A 17,698-nucleotide genomic window follows, 5' to 3' on the forward strand; every position below is an offset into this window, starting at 1 on the left:
ACCCTGATCACAAGTTACTGGTGATTACCAGTACATTGAGTTGGATCCAGAATCAGGCAGGCAAAATAGCTCTTTAAGATGAGATTAATATGTTTCTGCACTGCAGTCTCAGTCAGAACCCTCGCAGCCACATCTTGTACTAGCTGAAGGTTCTCGATACTCTTCAAAGGCAGCCTCATATAGTGTTTCATTAGTCCAAATGCAACATGCATAAGGCATGGGGAACTGTATCCAGATTGGTCTTCTCCAGGAATGGGTATAACAGGTGTACTAGCTGAAGTTGTGGCAAGGCACTCTGGCTACAGCTGGAACCTAAACATTCAGGAGCAACACTGGGTCTAGGACAGGGGTTTCCAACATATGGTACTCCAGATGTTGCTGAACTACATGTTGAGAACCCCAAACTGTGAATCTGTTCTTTCAGAGAGTGCAACCCTATCCAGAGCAAGTTGATATCCAAGATCACTGGCAAATAGTAGCACTTCTGTATTGTCAGGATTAAGCCTTGACTTGTTAGTCCATATCCAGTCCACAATGACCTCTGAACCTCTTGCCTCTTTGGGATCAGATGACAAAGTTAGAGCTGCATGTCATTGGCATACTGGTGGCACTTCTGATGAAACTTCCAGACTACCACTCCCCGTGGCTTCATGTAGATGCTAAATAGCATGGGAGATGAGTTCAAATCCTGCAGAACCCCACAGTAAGCCAATGGACTACCTTCTGGAACCTCCCTCAAGGTAGAACAAGGACCTTATGGGGACCTCTGATCCCCATTCTTAATAGATGGTCCAGAGGATGACATGATCTTCTAGAAAACCTTGTGGGAATAAGATTCAGAGGTTCTATTAGTGGCTTCCTTCATGGTTGGTTTCAGAAGATGGTGCTGGGAGAGTCCCGAGGTTGCCTTGGCTTCCTACAGGGTTCCATTCTGTTGCTCATATTTTCTGATATCTAGATGCAAGATGTCTCTTAGGAGTTTGGCATTGGTGTCACTCATGCAGTCTTTAGGGGGATTCAACTCTGATTAGGGTTCCCAAGTTAGTTCTTTCTGTGGGAGAAATCCCCCCCCTCCCAGGGCATGCCTATTTATTTTTCTAGTCATTCAGTTTAAATTTGCCCTAAAAATGAGTGCTATAGATTCCTTGGCATATAACTAATTTAAGAACACTAATGGAAATACATCTACCAGTCAAATTATAAAATGAAAAGGGGGAAATATATAGAACAGGGCTGCTCAACTTTGGCCATCCTGCAGATGTTGGCTACAACTCCCATAATCCCTGGCTGTTAGCCACTGTGGCTGGGTATTATGGGAGCTGTAGTCCAAAAACAGCTGGGGGTGGGGCTAGGTTGAGCAGGCCTGATATAGAATATGAATGAAGTGGATGGTAACAGTAATGGGAAAGGTAAATTAAAATTATAAACATTCCATATTTTTATCGACCAGTGATCTTCACTATTTTTCATGTAGGGGCCACTTGGGCAAAAAACATTCAGTGCCAGAGCCATTTCCCGCTATGCTGATCTCCTGTGGATGTTGCACGTTTCCCAGTGCTGGGGTGTATGCATGGGAAACTGACCCCTCAAGCCCCAGTGCCATCACAGGAGGTGTGCAGAGACTATTGGGGAAGTATAGTCTTTCCCAGAGCTTTCTCCATAGGGCTACAATTCCCTATGTACACCTTTCAAGGTGGCACTGGAGCTCGCGGGCTCCATTTTCCTTAAAGGAGTCCCAGCAGCACTAGGGAAGGTGCAACGCTGTGCATTGGGTACAGTCACTTCTGTACAGTGCTAGGGAGTTGTGTAGATTTTTGGCTTTGGCTGAAGCTTTGCACAAACCTAATAAATGGTCAGGGAGCCCCACTTGGGGTTAATGGGAGACACCACTGACTCCTGGGCTTTGCAATAAAGAACACTATTATAGAAAGTTATAAGCACTTGAACAACTATTCTTGTCTAATAGGGTCCACTTTAAGATGTTGCATATGCTGTTGTGGCTGGCTTTGGACTCTGTCATAGATGGGCACAAAAATTTGTTTGTTCTCTCCTGCTGTCTTTCCCTCTTCCTTCCTCTTCCCCCACCTACACTGAGCTCCCTGGAGGAGAAGTGGGATATAAATATAGTGATGGAGTTCTCCTTGTTTGTAGTCAGGTTTACTGGGCAACTCCCTGCTTGCCTGCTTGCCTGCTTGCCTGCTTGCCTGCTTGCCTGCTTGCCTGCTTGCCTGCTTGCCTGCCTGCCTCTGGCATCTGAAAGCAATGTATTTCATAGGCCTGGGTATTGGTGGCCAAGCCACTGGCTGTTGTGTCAAGTAGCTTGACTGGCTTTTTGGCGTAATACAGAAATGTCTGCAAGCCCAGTTGCTACACAGAGTATTTCAGCAGGAGTAGGGAAGGAACTAGTTGGACAGTATAGCTTTCATTTGCAACTATTCTAGAGTGACCAACTAATTGTCTATAGTTATGTGTTTCTCACATCATCATGATAGCGTGAACATATATCCAATACTTACTTTAAAAAATATTTCCTAGGTGAAAGCTATGTGGACGCAGAAGAGAATGCCTTTTTGGATTTGGATGAAGAGGTGGTTCCAGGGAAGCCATCCCCAATACAAATCGTTCTTGCTCATGAAGATGATCATAACTTTGAACTGGATGAATCTGCTTTGGAAAGAATCTTGCTTCAAGAACACATAAGAGATCTCAACATAGTGGTGGTTTCTGTAGCTGGCGCATTCCGTAAAGGCAAATCCTTCCTCTTGGACTTCATGCTTAGGTATATGTACAACAAGGTGAGTAGCTTAAAGAACTGTTATGAAAAAAGCACACTGGCTTGAGCAAAACTAAAAAGTGTTATAAATAACTAAAATGTGTGTGGGGGTTTTTAAACCCTGGATTTCCTCATTCCAGGGACATCATAGGCTGAGGTAGGGATTAATCTTGAACTTCATGACAAGACTTTGGGACTAAAAGGCATAATTGGTTTAGTATAAGTGGCTTTCCAAAGTAAGGCACCCAATGGTAGTCCTTTATTGATTCAAAACTGGCAGAAACTTGAGATTATGCACAAGGATTTAAGTCATTCTGGAAAAAATGAGCAGGTTCTTTTGAGTGTCTGGGAATTAAAGGTTAAAATAGCCTACACTATTGGCCAATAAAGGGTGCATACTAATGAAATCCTATTTGCTTAACATATTCTTGAACTAACATTGTGGTAATCAGGCTATTTACTACCAGTTCTGAATAGATTTACTTAAATCCCATTGATCTTGGTGCTTCTTAATGTATGCATTCCTAATGGTAGAATTTTAAAATAACATGAAAGCTAACTGTTTGCCACTTCTTATAAGAGACCTTATTACTGTGTTAACTTATGTAAGTTCAGCTCTTGCCTGTGGGCTTCCCAGCGGCACCTAGTGGGCCACTGTGTGAAACAGGATGCTGGACTAAATGAGCCTTGGACCTGATCCAGCAGGGCTGATCTTAAGTTCTAAGTTGCTTTAGTTAACTTCTGCTGCATCAGCTTAATCTCTGAAGTAGAGTAATACTGTGTTCAACATGTTCTGAGAAATAATTGTCTTATCCAAACTGCGATTACAGAAAGATCCTAATGCAGATTCTGGGAATAGTAATGTTCATTATAGGTCACAATTAAGATCTGAGAAACATTTTTGTTATGGGTAGCTATGCGGTTGCTTGTAAAGGATGCAACTTTTTAAAATTAGCTAGCATTTTAATGTTTTTAGAGCACTAGACTAGACAGCTCACAGTCTGTGATTAGCAGCTGAAGGGACAGTGCTACAGTAGTGGTAAGGCTTTCATGGAAGGCCTTGCAAGTCAGAGTAGTGAAGTCTGCCAAATGCACACTTTGAAACAAGGCCTGTTCAGCTTGCTGGTGCTTTCTCTTATCCTGAGTACAAGGAGAAGCAGCTGGAGCAAGGATAACTCAGTGGTAGCGGGACATCACTTGCGTCTGCAGTGTCGTAGATCCAATTAAAGTATCTTGAATTGAGAACATACAGACAGCATTTTTGAAAGACCACTGCCAGGTAGGGTGGATGGTAATGAGGGTCTGATTTGGTAATAGTGAATGTTTGTGTGTTCCCCACTTCATAGTAGATTGCTGTTGTCCCACAACATTCTAAGTGCCATACCCATTAGATTTGTCAATCTCTAGCATTGCAGTGACTGAGTGAGATGCTGTTTGAGCCTAATGAAGAGATATTAGGAGGATCAGTGAGAAACCTGCACCTCTGCTTGCAGCAGGTTGCACTTTCCTGGTATGGCTCCTCATATACAGAGAATCATTGTGGAACTCCTTGTGAGAGGAGGCTTGTCTGTCCAACTTCAAAGGTTTCTACAACTTGACACAAGATTTTTATCAGCAGGTTTTTTGTACATGCATGTCTACTTTTATATAGTTAACATCTGATATCCTAAGTGGTTTTTCAGCTGCCCTGGGTTTGTGCTGAGGGCAGTGTAGAAATTTGACATACAGGGCTAATGTTAACAAAGCCATAGAGTATCAATCCACAAGACGTTTCTGGGACAATAATATGAACACCAGCACAAGGAAGCTAAGGTGCTCCTTAATCCAATCAAATAATGCTTGACCTGGCAACTTGAAGCATGCTTTTGATACGGGAAATTCCAAACGCTTAAAACTGCATGGACTTTGTATAAGTAGCCAAGGCTGAAATCGGACTAGCTATTATTTAATATGGTAATTCCTTTTGTGCCACTCTAAATACTTATTTGAACTGCCCATATTATCTTGCATGCTCTAGGATTAATTCTTGGGGGCTGTCACTCTATAAAGCCCTAAATGGCTGGGCTTTGCATAACTTGAACATAGCATGTACCCCATCTGAGGATGACAATTGCCATGGGTATGATCTGTTTACATTTCAAGTGCTATATGTGTGCATGGAAGATCCTGAGATCTTTCTTTTCCATGATGGTATAGAAAATGGAAAGGGCTGGATGAGGGAATGAGAGGCATGTACACACCTCCCTGCTATGCTGTCTGCATGGATTTTAGGAGGAGCAGGGAAGAACATTCCTATTGTAATGGTTGGTGTGCTTATGGTGCAGGTATCCTTTTTGCACCAGATATGTTCACAAAGTACATGCAGTGAGACATTCTGTAGCTGTGCAAGCAGCACTGAGAACTATCTCCAGTGACAGATCACATGCCCAACTTTTCAGGGTTTCAATTGTTTAGGAAAGCTTTACTGGGTTCAGCAAACTAGTTTGGAGAACTTAATTGTACTTGACTTGCTTAGCTTTATAAAGCTTATATAATCTTGGCTAAAATAAGGGTTGATGTTCTTAAGTCTCTCTGGGCAGTTTTTGTAGATAGGCTGGACAGAAATATAAAATGTGTGTCCTAAGGGCTGCCACTTTCAAACTTACTAGTATTGGAAGCTAACAAAATTCAGACTTTCATTTTGGTGTTGAAATTAGGTTTTTTCAGTTTTAATAGCATAATTTCCTTGATGCCCATAACTTTCTGGATAAGTCTGCAACTTTTATTACAGGAATCATCTGCTTGGATAGGGGACAGTTATGAGCCTCTCACTGGTTTTACATGGAGAGGAGGATGCGAAAGAGAAACTACTGGCATTCAGATATGGAGTGAAGTGTTTGTAATTCCCAAGCCTGATGGGACAAAGGTAAAGTTCTAAATGGTGGATACAAGCTTACTGTCTGATCTTTGGAGTATGTTGGATTATTGTGATTAATTCAGTATTTAATAACTCTTCTTAAATGACTAGTCTTCAGTCTTTCGCTTACAACTGTGGTGTGTTATGAATAGTGTTAGCATACCTTGTAGAGCTAAAATATTTCAAAATGGCAAGAAAGTAGATGACACTTCTATAGGAAGTCTAAAATGTGGTTATGCCAGTAATGAAATATTTCAACAACCTAGTAGTTATGCATCTGATGCATTATATATGTATTGCATTACCATGACCTCAAAATATAGGATCTATGATTCTACTCTAGGTTTATACTCTAGTGCAGGGTAGATAATGTCAGGAGAGAAGTATTGGTAAAAAGCAGTGGCATCTGGTGGTTATTAGTGCAGGGAAGGTGCTAGACAGGGCAGGTGATGGGTGGAGCCACAGGTAGTGAGAGGTGGAGCCAATTGTGGGCAGCTATGGAGGTGAAGTCAGGACTAGGCAGGTGCCTTGGCAATAATTTGCAAAGTATAGATTTGTAGCTAACGAGTGGGATCAAAACCAACACACACACTCATTAGCAGAGATAGGGAAATATGGAAAACATCAGTTGCTTTATAGTGTTTAACGGCTACACTAGTGTGTAGATTTGTATCTAACATGGCAGGATCAAAACACAAGAGCGTACACACAAGAAAAGAAATGTACAAGCCACAAACTAGACTAGCTACAAAAGGCTACTTCTGTGGAGAGTAAATACATTCTGAAGTCACCAGGGCAGCTCTCTCTGCCTGATTATTTCAAAAATGAATACAGGTAGATGTCATTATCTGTGGATAATGAGGCATTGAGACTATGGGAACGCAGAGGTTAGGTTCCCAGACTTTTTAAAAAACACCCCCAAATCAGCCCCCAAATGCAAAAACAGGCCAAATAAAGAGCCCTACCATGCTCCATGAATCTACTGGCATCCAGCAATGCTCCCCATATGCCTCCCAAATGGTCCCAAAGAGTCATGGATTCCCCCCCTTTAAAAAAAATAATAATAATGAAATGAGCCACAAAATGGTGGTTGGAAATGACCTCCTCTGGTCATTTCTGGCCTCCTAGGAACTGCAGATATGTGGGTTTTAACCCTTTCTCATCCACAGTTAGGGAGGTCAATTGTCTATTTGACACCTGTGGATATGTGAAACTGCAAATAGCAGTTCCGTGTATAATGAGCTTTGCCTGTACTACTAACAACAAAGAACTCTGAGCCTTAGTATGCTGGACTAGATAGGGGAAATCAAAGCTCAAATCCCCATTCAGCCATGAAACTCGCTGGTTGACTCTAGGACAGTTGTTTATCTCTTAGCATAACCTTCCTCATGGGGCTGTTGGGAGGATAAATGTAACCATGTGCACCACTCTGGGCTTCTTAAATGAAACACAGGTTATACATGTAAAAGTAAGTAAACCTATATAAGCCACAGGTAAAGCAGAGCTACATCTACAAAAGTGGAGAACAAATGCATTCTGAAGTTACAGGGGTAACTCTCCCTGCCTAATTCAAAAATGCATACATAAATAATAGAAAAATCACAGATTTCAGTAATGCTTGCTGCAACTATAAACCGTCTCCTGTAACTTAGAGCAGGGATCCTCAACGTTGGGCCCCCAGATGTTCTTGGACTTCAACTCCCATAATCCCCAGGCCCAGTGGCCTTTGGCTGGGGATTATGGGAGTTGAAGTCCAAGAACATCTGAGGGCCCAACGTTGAGGATCCCTGACTTAGAGGATACCATGGGAAGCAAAGGTGAATTGGGATGCCCTCTCCTTACTCCATGCCTGCTGGAACAGCTGGGTGCCACATTCAGCCCATCTTGGGTGCCCACCACTTAGCCTGAGTGTCCATCCCAAATGTTTTTTATAGAGATCACTTCCTTGCTAACTGAGCAAAGAGGTACCTTTCAAAGTGGTGGTTCTCTTATACTTAGCAGGGGGAGAGCAATTGGCCCTATCCAACCCCAGTACAGCATCCTTCCAGTGTCTGTTGCTGGTGTTTACCTCATGTTTCCTTTTTAGATTGTCAGCCCTTTGGGGATGGAGAACCATCTCATTTATATATTCTTTATTTTTCTATGTAAACCGCTTTGGAAACTTTGTTGAAAAGTGGTATATAAGTGGTAGTAGGAGTAGGTCAGCCCTGTTCAAATGTGTTGATCCTTGCCCAATGAACCATAACCCCCAGTGGACATATTAAAGACACTAACCACAATCCAGAGAAAAACCTGGTTCGCTCTGTATATAGCAAATGGCTTTTAAAAATTATTTTCCTTCCAAAAGAATGCATTCCTTCTTTACATACACTATAGCCACATGGAAAATCACTTCTGCAATTATTTGAAAAGCAGTTTGGACTTGGGAAATCCATGCATATGCCCTAAAAAAGCTTTCTGGCTTCTTATGCCAGTTTCTAATCTAATTAGTCCAGTCTTATAGTTTTTGGCTCATTCCAGTGTTTTATGGCATGCCATTTTGGGATTGGGCCATAATGCTTTGCATACAGATCAGATCAGAGAGGACGGAAGTGAAAGCAAAGGTTGCATTCCTCTCCTCGAATCAAACAAAGAAGCCAGCAAAAGATCAAAACTTCCAATAGCCAGCCAGCCTGCTCTCTAAGCAAAATAGTGATGGATTCTTCTGAGTAGCTAAAAAATACTTCCCCATCCTCTGGGCACTCTGGCTGCCTGAGGAGCCAGTCAGCCTAGTCCCTCTCTGATTGGTTTATAGGGCAGTCCTAGGACTGCCCACTATGCAAAACAAAAGTGAGCATGCTTATTGGCTCCTGCCTTATTAATATTTTAAAAGATCTGGGGCTTTTCATTTGTTCTTTGAGGTTGGTGCTACCGTCGCCCACCTCACAACTCTTAAAGCAGCAGCAAGCTGCAGGCAAGAGCAGCAGGGAACAACAGAGGGAGGCAGTAGGCACACAAAATGGAGGCAGAGACAACATGGCTGACTGAAAAACTTAAGGTGAGCGCTGCCCACTTTGCCCATAGATAAGATCTGCCCCTGGTAAGAAGTCATTTGGTAGCTGGAAAATCTGCAACCATTTGTCCTAGTATTGGTTAAATTTGGGATTGTGAGAATTTGAGTGTGAGCCCCTTGCAAAAAGATAATGAAAGTATTGTATACTTATCACTGAGTTAAGTGGATGCAAACTTTTCATAGAGAAGAGCAAAAATGAAATGTTCCTCTAAACTTCACACAACACTTTGAAAGTAGTATAATATTGTTGTCAAGGAGCAGTAAGGTCTCCAGGGCTCTGCCAGAATATCCAGCAATGTAAATAAGGTCTATGGGCATAGAAACTGAAGTTCTAAACCTGTCTTTCTCAATGTGTATTGCCCCATGTTTCTTGGCAAAAGGCAGTGCTGCTAACTGCCTTTAAAGCTCTAAATGACTTAGGACTGAGTTACCTAGGAGAGCGTTGCCTTTAGCATGATCTCCACCACAGGTTAAAGTCACTGAGAGAGGTCTGTCTCTGGCCGCCACCAGATGTGCTCCCTATAGATTCTCGAGGATTAAGATCATTAGCAGCCTTTAAAAGTGACCTAAAGACAGACTTGTTTAGACTGGCCTTTTATGATTTTAAATAATTTTAAATAGTGTTAACTTTTAATTGTGCTAATGGATTATTTTTTATGGTGCTCATATGAACCACCTAGAGCCATCTGGATTAGGTGGTATAAAAATTTAACAAATTACTTGTTAGCATGGATGTAATCTAGCCTGAAACCTAGAGGTTTAAGCTAAAACTGTCAAATTCAAAGAAATTCTAAAATGAAGCAATGAGAGGGAGGGTTATGGCTTTCAAAGTGTGTCATGTGTTAGCAAAATGGTTAAGATGGAGGTACATAACCTGTCTATATTCATACAGTATAGTTGCTACCAGAGCTGTGTGAGCATTCTTTCTTAGAAAAATAGATCATGATATAATTTCCAGGCTTGCTTGTTGAATTTTATGGGAAAAGCTTACAGGTTTCCTTCATCCTGTAATACCAGGGTATCAAATGGGTTGGATGTCTGAAATAACTGGCTGGCTGAACTCCAATATCTGCACCCATATCTCTTATTCACATGCCTTATAACAGTAGTGCTGCTACTTACTCGGTAGCACATGTAGCTTATCTTCAGAAACATTCAGTGGTGTATGTTGACTGCATAAACGTACAACTTTGTGAGCTGTGCTGTCTGCATTGCAGGCAACAGTAGACAACGCTTGTTTAACTGGATTGGGACAGAGCTTGCAATGTAATGAAGGGTGGTTGGATTACTTGGTCAGTTCTCAGGTTCTTCAGGAGCTGCCTAAAAAGGAAGATCTGGGCACATGTCCTTCAGAAAAACTTGATTCAAAAGAAACGCTGACATCAGAATTGGCTAGAATTATATTTTCAGTCTGGAGGTGAAAACATTGCTGGTATTTACTAAGCTAGTTTCTTTAACAATCCTCAGGTTGCTGTATTACTAATGGATACCCAAGGTGCCTTTGATAGCCAATCAACTATCAAAGACTGTGCGACTGTATTTGCTCTGAGCACCATGACGAGTTCAGTCCAGGTAAGGTTAGCTACCTTTAAGAGATGGTAGCCTTTTAAACACTGACTGTGACTACAAAGCACATGTTTAAATTGTAAATTGAATAGGCAAAAATGTTTGTATCGTAGGCAAACTATTTAACTGCCTGTTGCACTTGTAATAACTACAATTTTGAACCTTCATCCCTGTTTCCTCGTGTTTGTTCATTCCCCATCTGAAGTGTGTTAGGGGCTTTAAAGCTTTCCATGTAGCTAGGCTTAAATCAACTTTCCTTTTCTCGCAAGCCTTTAATTAGAATTAATTTAAATAACTTGTGTTATATTTTTATTGTGTGATGTATTTTAATTGGTGGTTTTTGATTAGTACACCACCTAGAGATTTACATATCGTGCAGTATAAAAATAAAATAAACAATGAGATCCTTAAATTCATTCATGAATAATCTTGCCCCAATCCAATTGCATATAGCATCACATGATGAATTGTGACAGAACTTGGATATACTTTGGGATGTCTGTTAACATTGCATTTTTCAATGGGATGCATGATGCACAAACAAATGTGGGATGTTTTGCCAAAGGTTGATCGACTTTGGTGTGCTTGGGGCTTTTTGGGGCTTGCTGTCAACTTTGCTACTTCATGTGGGGGTTGGATCTTGTGCCATCATTCTGTGCTTCAGAGGCACTTGGAGTGCCTCCAGAGCCCAACCAAGTGTTGGAAGAGACCTCTTGCCCCTCCTGGGCATGAAAAGGGTTTAGCCCTCCAGTCACGATACACCCAGCAAGAGGTTTCCCGAGGCAGTTGCTGTAGCAATTATTGCTACTGATAGAAGTCTGCTTCCACATTTGCTGCTGTAGTGATGGCTTGTTCCACTGGGGATGATGCCAAAGCAACAGATGCTACAGCTGGCTGAGGACTCACCTCTGTTGCTTCTGTCCAGTGTTCCCCTCTAACAGGGATTCACAGATGTTGTTGACTCCCAACTCCCAGAATCCCCAGCTGCAACAACTTTTGCTTGGGGATTATGGGAATTGTAGTCAACAACAGATGGGAATCCCTGTTAGAACACTGCTTCTGGCCCCTGTTCAGAGTCCAGGGCTGGTCATGAAAGCCACTATGGTCCATCCTTCCATTCCAACAGTATTTGGTTTTACCTGGTCGGGGAGGAGTAGGAAGGTGTCCTGCTTTTTCAGGTGAGCTGACTGGAGGGGACCGCTGAGCCCACAGAAGTCGGGACTAGTAACCATAGATTAGGATCCCCAGCCAAGTTTATTGCCAAACAGAAGTGAGTAAACAGTTAATGAAGACTGGCTTAAATTCTACCTTGAGCCACCTTGGGATTTTCTTAATGAAAGGCGGGATATAAATTTAACAATTAAAAAAAATCCAGGCTAATACATGTTCCTGATAAGGAATCAAAACGCTGTGGTTCCAATTATGAATTCAACCATCAGAACCCTGTTACCATCATGAACTGTGAAGATACGTAGCAATCTGTATTTTAAGAACAGCCCTGCTGCATCAGGCCAGGTCCCATCTAGTTCATCATCCTGTCTCATACAGCAGCCAACCAGGTACACTTGGGATGTAGGTTCACTTTAGAATCCCTACGTAGAAAATCTATTGCAGAAATATTACTTTAAACATTTGTTGCAGGTATACAACTTATCACAGAACATCCAAGAAGATGATCTTCAGCATTTGCAGGTAAATATATCCAGAAGATACAACCATTCTCTACTAAAAAATCTGACAGAACTCTGACTAGCTAGCAGGCAATGCTAGTCAAGATTCAAACATGGTGGGTAGGTGGTGATTCCTTGTATCGGCAGCCCCTCTCACCAAAAGGGGTACAGCTTTGGGAGATGCAGAGGGCTGCTGCTTAATGGAAGAAAGATGCAAAGTTCCCTGGTGAGCACAGAATGCTGCCTGGTGCTTTGGATCTTGGTCATTAACACTGGGTTGAGCTGCCAGTCTTCCAACTGGTTCACTTCAGAAAAATTGGTCTTGGATTCTGTGTTCCCTCTAAGCTGCACAGCTGTGGGCCGGCACATAAAATTCCAGCCTGCCGCTCAGCTATTTGTAACGGCTGCGCAGTCTCACCATGCTGCTGCTCCTGCTCCTTTTCCCTGCCATCACCTATCAGCTCAGCTGCCCAAGAAGATCCTGCCATCGCCCTCTCCTTCTCCTCCTCCTCCTACCTTCAGCTCTGTCTGGACTCTGCAGATCTCATTGGAAGTCTCACGAGAGTCCAAAGTTCCGTCCCCCCCAAGTCTTCTGACAAGATCTGCAGTTGGACTTGGAGCTAGAGGTGGGGTGGGAGGAGGAGGTGGTGGAGGTGATGAGGGGGAGGAAAGTGAGTGGGGGTGCGGCATGGCGGGGAAACGGTGAGTGAGGGGGCTCTTCTTACTTGTCGTCATCCTGCCAACAAGTCCCACATTCAGTGTGTCACCTAAGAGTCCTCCTGGGTTCAAGGGCTGCTACGTGCTGCCTAAAAATCCTCTCTGGCAGAACTAAAGAGTTGAAAAGTAATTTAAGTGGCAGGGCTAGACTGCCCATGCAAAATGTGGAATCGGCAGGAGTATTCTTCCCAAGATTTGAAATGTTGGGTGGCATCAATGTGGCTTGTGGCTAGCTAGTGCCCTTCCCTCTGTACCTGGGCACAACTTACTTGGCTTAATAATGACTAAAAGAGCTGCTTCTCTCCCGTCCCAACCCCTGTTTCAGATGAGAGTGAGGAGTAGAAACTAGTTTGCCAGCAGGGCACTGCAGGGAAGAGTGACATGACCAATCACTCCTTTTTAAATGTCTGTCATAGTCCATTGAACTAGCCCACTGTCAAAGTCATAAGCGTGGACAATGTTCCACATAGATGAAGTGTGACCTCTGAATAGTAGCAGCAGGTAAAAAGATTAATGCACAGACAAGTTGCCTGACTTGCAGCAGAGAGTTTTGATGTGTTGGTGAACAGAGGTTGTGCCTGTTCCTAATTATTGTTGAGGGCCCTTCTTCCTAAGTAGGTTGCTTTAGCAAAAATTGGTGGATCGTGCAAGGAAGCGCATCTGTCTTGCTCCTTTTCCTGATTGGAGCTCTTAAAGGAGGTGACTTTGCGGGGAAAGATGTTTGGGGTGTGGGGAGAGAAGATGCGGAGACTATGTTCCCTGTGTCATTAAGGGATGCTTCAAACAAACAAACAGATAAATATGTGAAATACACACAGAATGCCTGCCTGGTGGCAAAAAGATCTGCTTCACATGGTACAGTGGGATACACTCCTTTCCTTCCATAATTATGAGGTATGTGTAGTATCTATACTGGCACATAATAATAATACATATATGCACACACTGTCTTGATACTGTCGCCCCGAACTGCTCACTGATAAAACCTTTTAGAGCAAACACTGCTTGCGTTTAGCATGTCTGTGCCTGCAAAAAAAGTTAATAATCTGACATTAGGATCAAATGGACCCCATTAAGTCAGGTTTTTAAAACTGCAATGGAATTTTTCAGCTCAATGTGAAAGGATTGTTCATAGTAGTATGATGAGGGTTGTATCTAAATTGTGTAATGACCTCGTTTGTAACTCCTATGGGGTCTCTTGGACCCCTAGTACTCGTCTTTTCCTCTCAACTCTAGTTTCTGGAAGTATGAATTGCCATTTGGAACTCTTAATCGTCTTGACTGCTGAATCTCTCTAGAAAGGAGCCGTTAAATAGGACTTCTCATGTTGGCACTGTCACTTCTTGCTTCTCTCATTCAACAACATTTTAATTGCAATCAAACTGACCTAAACACTTTCTTGATTCAATCCTCCAACTAAAAAGGAGGGGAAACTTAAACACTACAAAATTGATCCCTTTATTGTAGCAGCACAAATCATAAGAAACATTTGTGTGTATATAAAATTAAGTTCTAACTGCCTAACTATTAAATTTAGTATGTTCATGGGTAGTGTGATAACAGAATTTTGCTTCCTGTCAAGTGACCAACATAAACTTTAAACCCCCTGTATGTTCCTTCTTAGTGATTTATAGCCCTCTTGGACTATAGGCTAATGGTAGGGATATCCTGTAGCCAGTCATGAGTAACTTCACTCATTCTGGCTTCCTGTCTTGCCTCGTGCCTCCAGCTCCTTCTACACAACTAGTTGAGTTTTTAAATTAGAGAACTTAATTAGGGGGGAAATTAGAGAACACTGGGGCAGCATCAAAATGTGCTAAATAAACTTCTACACACACACAAATACTCCATTCAGTCTTTTTTTTAGATATCTGGTCTCTTGGCCCCCCCAAAAGCCACCAAAGCAGCTTATAAAATGAATTGAAATACAAAATTAATTGACCAATAAAAGATCCAACTTAAACCATTTTACATAGGTACACTTTATTTATGTTGCTCTGTTCTTCAATTACAGTTTCTAACCCAAGAGCATTATTGGGCACCACTTCTACAGAACTGATGTCTAAAATAAAAGTTCACTTTCATTATCCAATTGAATATCATTTGTATACAGTACTTCTGTTCTGCATACAGAAACGTACTTAAATTTGTTTTTTTTAATTTTGCATTAACCCTAAGACACTTGTCTACATTAGGTGGTTGCTCCATAGTTGCCCTAAGAAACTCAAAATATGGAGTTTCTTCAAAATTTTATGGGGTTTCATAATCTGTTTTTAACTTTAATTGTGGTGTTTTAATGTAAACAGCCCTGAGCCATTTTGAGAAGGCAGTATAGAAATTGAATGAATGAATGAAATGAAACTGAGCCTTAACTCAGTTGTGGGTTTTGTCTTGTAGACCTAGTTTTGGAGATGTGTTAAATTCAGAAAGTGAATTAACCTTGTAACTCTTTCTGTCCTAAAGCCTGTGTATTCTTCCCCAAAAATTCAGATTCTTGGAGGAGGGGAGAAATTAAACTAGACAATTTATAGAGATCTTGCCCACATTTGCTTGCTTTTAAAAATGTTTCTCTGCTAGATTTGGGCTCTTATTAGTAAGGACAAAATGGCAGAGCAGAGGGAATACTAGGACTGAAGAAGGAAGTATGTTTGCTTGGTGAAATTTCTTTGTAAAGAACACAAGGGACCATTATTGGATGATTAAAATACTTAAATGCATGCACTGGTTCTGATCAAACTGTTTGGACTCTGGGGCTTAATGACATGGTTTACAAGCTGATACCAAACAAATGTTGTGGGGAGCTGAGCATTGCTGGAACATGAATTCTCAATTACCAGGTATCAATGTTCAAATATATCACTATTGCAAGAATATCTTCTGTACAAGCAATCATTTTTCAGTTGTTTAAAGAGGAATGGTTCCTTCTCAACACCAGACTTCCAGAATGTTGATGGAATAACTTTTTCATATACAGCCTTGCAACACAAAATGGCTAATGGGGTTTTCCTCTGCATATAAAGCAGCAAGCTTATATGGGAGCATGAATTTCAAGTGGTTGACTTATTGTCTGCAGGACTGAGGGACTAGGAACATAGGAAACTGCCATAAACTGAGTCAGACCATTGGTCTATCTAGTTCAGTACTGTCTACACAGACTGGCAGCGGCTTCTCCAAGGTTGCAGGCAGGAATCTCAGCCCTATCTTGGAGAAGCCAGGGAGGGAACTTGGAACCTTCTGCTCTTCCCAGAGCGGCTTCATCCCCTGATGGGAATATCTTGCAGTGCTCACAGATCAAGTCTCCCATTCATATGCAACCAGGGCAGACCCTGCTAAGCTATGGGGACAAGTCATGCTTGCTACCACAAGACCAGCTCTCCTCTCCTCCAAGACTAGTTGGTCTTGTTTCACATACAGCACTGTTGTTGGTGAATCAAAATTCTAGAAGTGTTGGCCTAAGACGTTGGCCTTGTTAGCATAACTTAAGCATTCCCTATATTACAAGTTTGGTCAATTTGAGCATGTAATTTGATGAACAGACTTAAATTCAGTGGTGAAATCCTTTCAGTGTTTAAGAATATGCTGCATTGTTAACCGTCTGTACTTTCTACATGATGATCTTATTTAATAGTTATTTACAGAGTATGGAAGACTAGCTATGGAAGAAATCTACCAAAAGCCATTTCAGGTAATATGACTACAACTTTGCATGCATATTTAATATTAAAGGGCAATTTAACACATTGTAGTAGAATGTGGCATACTTTTGACACATTATGTGAAAACCCAGCTCCCTTGAGAAGTCCATAATGCTGGGAAACATTGAAGGAAAGAGAAGAAGAGGATGACCAGCAGCAAGGTGTATGGACTCTATTACAACAGCAATGAATGCACCACTGAGAGACCTTCAAGGCCAAGTTGAAGACAGATTGTCCTGGAGAAATTTATCTGTGGTTGCTAAGAGTCGACACTGACTTGGCGGCAATCAATCAATCAATCAGTAGAAGCAAACATTAAAAGGAGCATGTTGGGCAACTAAATGTTCTCTAACTTCATATGTACATGCATCAAGAAGTCCTGGCTTCCAGAAGTCTTTCTGTAATGTGCATGTGCTTAAAAATGCAAGCTATTTATGGCTGAATTGGTCTTAAGTGCTTGTTCAGTTGTAGCTTAGTAAAAGACTGGCTTGTGGATTGTAGCCCAAAGCTGTTGAGTCCGCATTTTGCTATCTGGGTACAAAATAGTGTAGAACCTCAGGTTCTGCACTTCTAGAAAGGCTAAACGGGATTGACACTAGACTTCTATTCTATTTTCAAACTACCTGTGTTCTGGGATTGGAATCAGTTTCCTTAAAGTACTTATAGTAATAGCCACTTCACTGTTGGTTTCGTGTGTGTGTGTGCGTGCACATGCTGGTGACTAGGGTTATGGCTAATTATTCTGTGTTTCTTGTATAGACTCTAATGTTCTTAATTAGAGACTGGAGCTATCCTTATGAACATCCATATGGCTTAGAAGGAGGAAAACAATTTCTAGAAAAGAGGTTGCAGGTAAGCTACTCTAGTGAATCCTTTTGTTTGCTGTCATGTCTGAGGCCATGTTCCTAAATCTCTCATGGAATGCTTTATGAACGAAGTAGAACATACAAGTAATCATTCTGGATTAGGGTAGTTTTTATAATATGTTTTAAAAGTTTCAGGGTGTCACAAGGATTTCTAGAATCTCTTTGCTTTTCGTATGTTGTTCCTAGGTTAAATTACATCAACATGAAGAGCTCCAGAATGTAAGGAAGCATATTCATTCGTGTTTCAGTAATCTTGGCTGTTTCCTGTTGCCGCACCCTGGTCTCAAAGTTGCGACTAACCCAAACTTTGATGGGAGGCTAAATGGTAGGTTTTCTCTTCATTACTGGCTATATCTCATTGAGTCTGTGCAGAACTGCATTCAAATGTGAGTGTAGTAGAGTTATTGAAAGATAGCAGATATATAAGATTCTGAAACCAAATACAAATCAACCCTGATGGGGA

The 17,698-nt window shown here is 41.6% G+C and overlaps 1 protein-coding gene across 5 annotated transcripts in view; it reads left to right on the forward strand.

The window, feature by feature from the left end:
- Positions 1-17,698, forward strand: part of ATL2 (atlastin GTPase 2) — a 49,314-nt gene that overhangs the window by 22,095 nt on the left and 9,521 nt on the right. For 4 of the 5 annotated variants that reach the window (XM_053243386.1, XM_053243415.1, XM_053243403.1 and 1 more), the window contains exons 2-8: positions 2,536-2,795; positions 5,544-5,678; positions 10,189-10,293; positions 11,929-11,979; positions 16,303-16,359; positions 17,129-17,221; positions 17,422-17,560. In XM_053243386.1, coding sequence (XP_053099361.1) covers positions 2,536-2,795; positions 5,544-5,678; positions 10,189-10,293; positions 11,929-11,979; positions 16,303-16,359; positions 17,129-17,221; positions 17,422-17,560 — 840 coding nt within the window. Of the gene's footprint in view, positions 1-2,535; positions 2,796-5,543; positions 5,679-8,581; positions 8,707-10,188; positions 10,294-11,928; positions 11,980-16,302; positions 16,360-17,128; positions 17,222-17,421; positions 17,561-17,698 lie in introns of those variants that run through there. The other variant, XM_053243424.1, reaches the window with a different exon arrangement.

This window comes from Hemicordylus capensis, chromosome 1, assembly GCF_027244095.1.
Source record: "Hemicordylus capensis ecotype Gifberg chromosome 1, rHemCap1.1.pri, whole genome shotgun sequence".
Lineage (NCBI taxonomy): Eukaryota > Metazoa > Chordata > Lepidosauria > Squamata > Cordylidae > Hemicordylus > Hemicordylus capensis.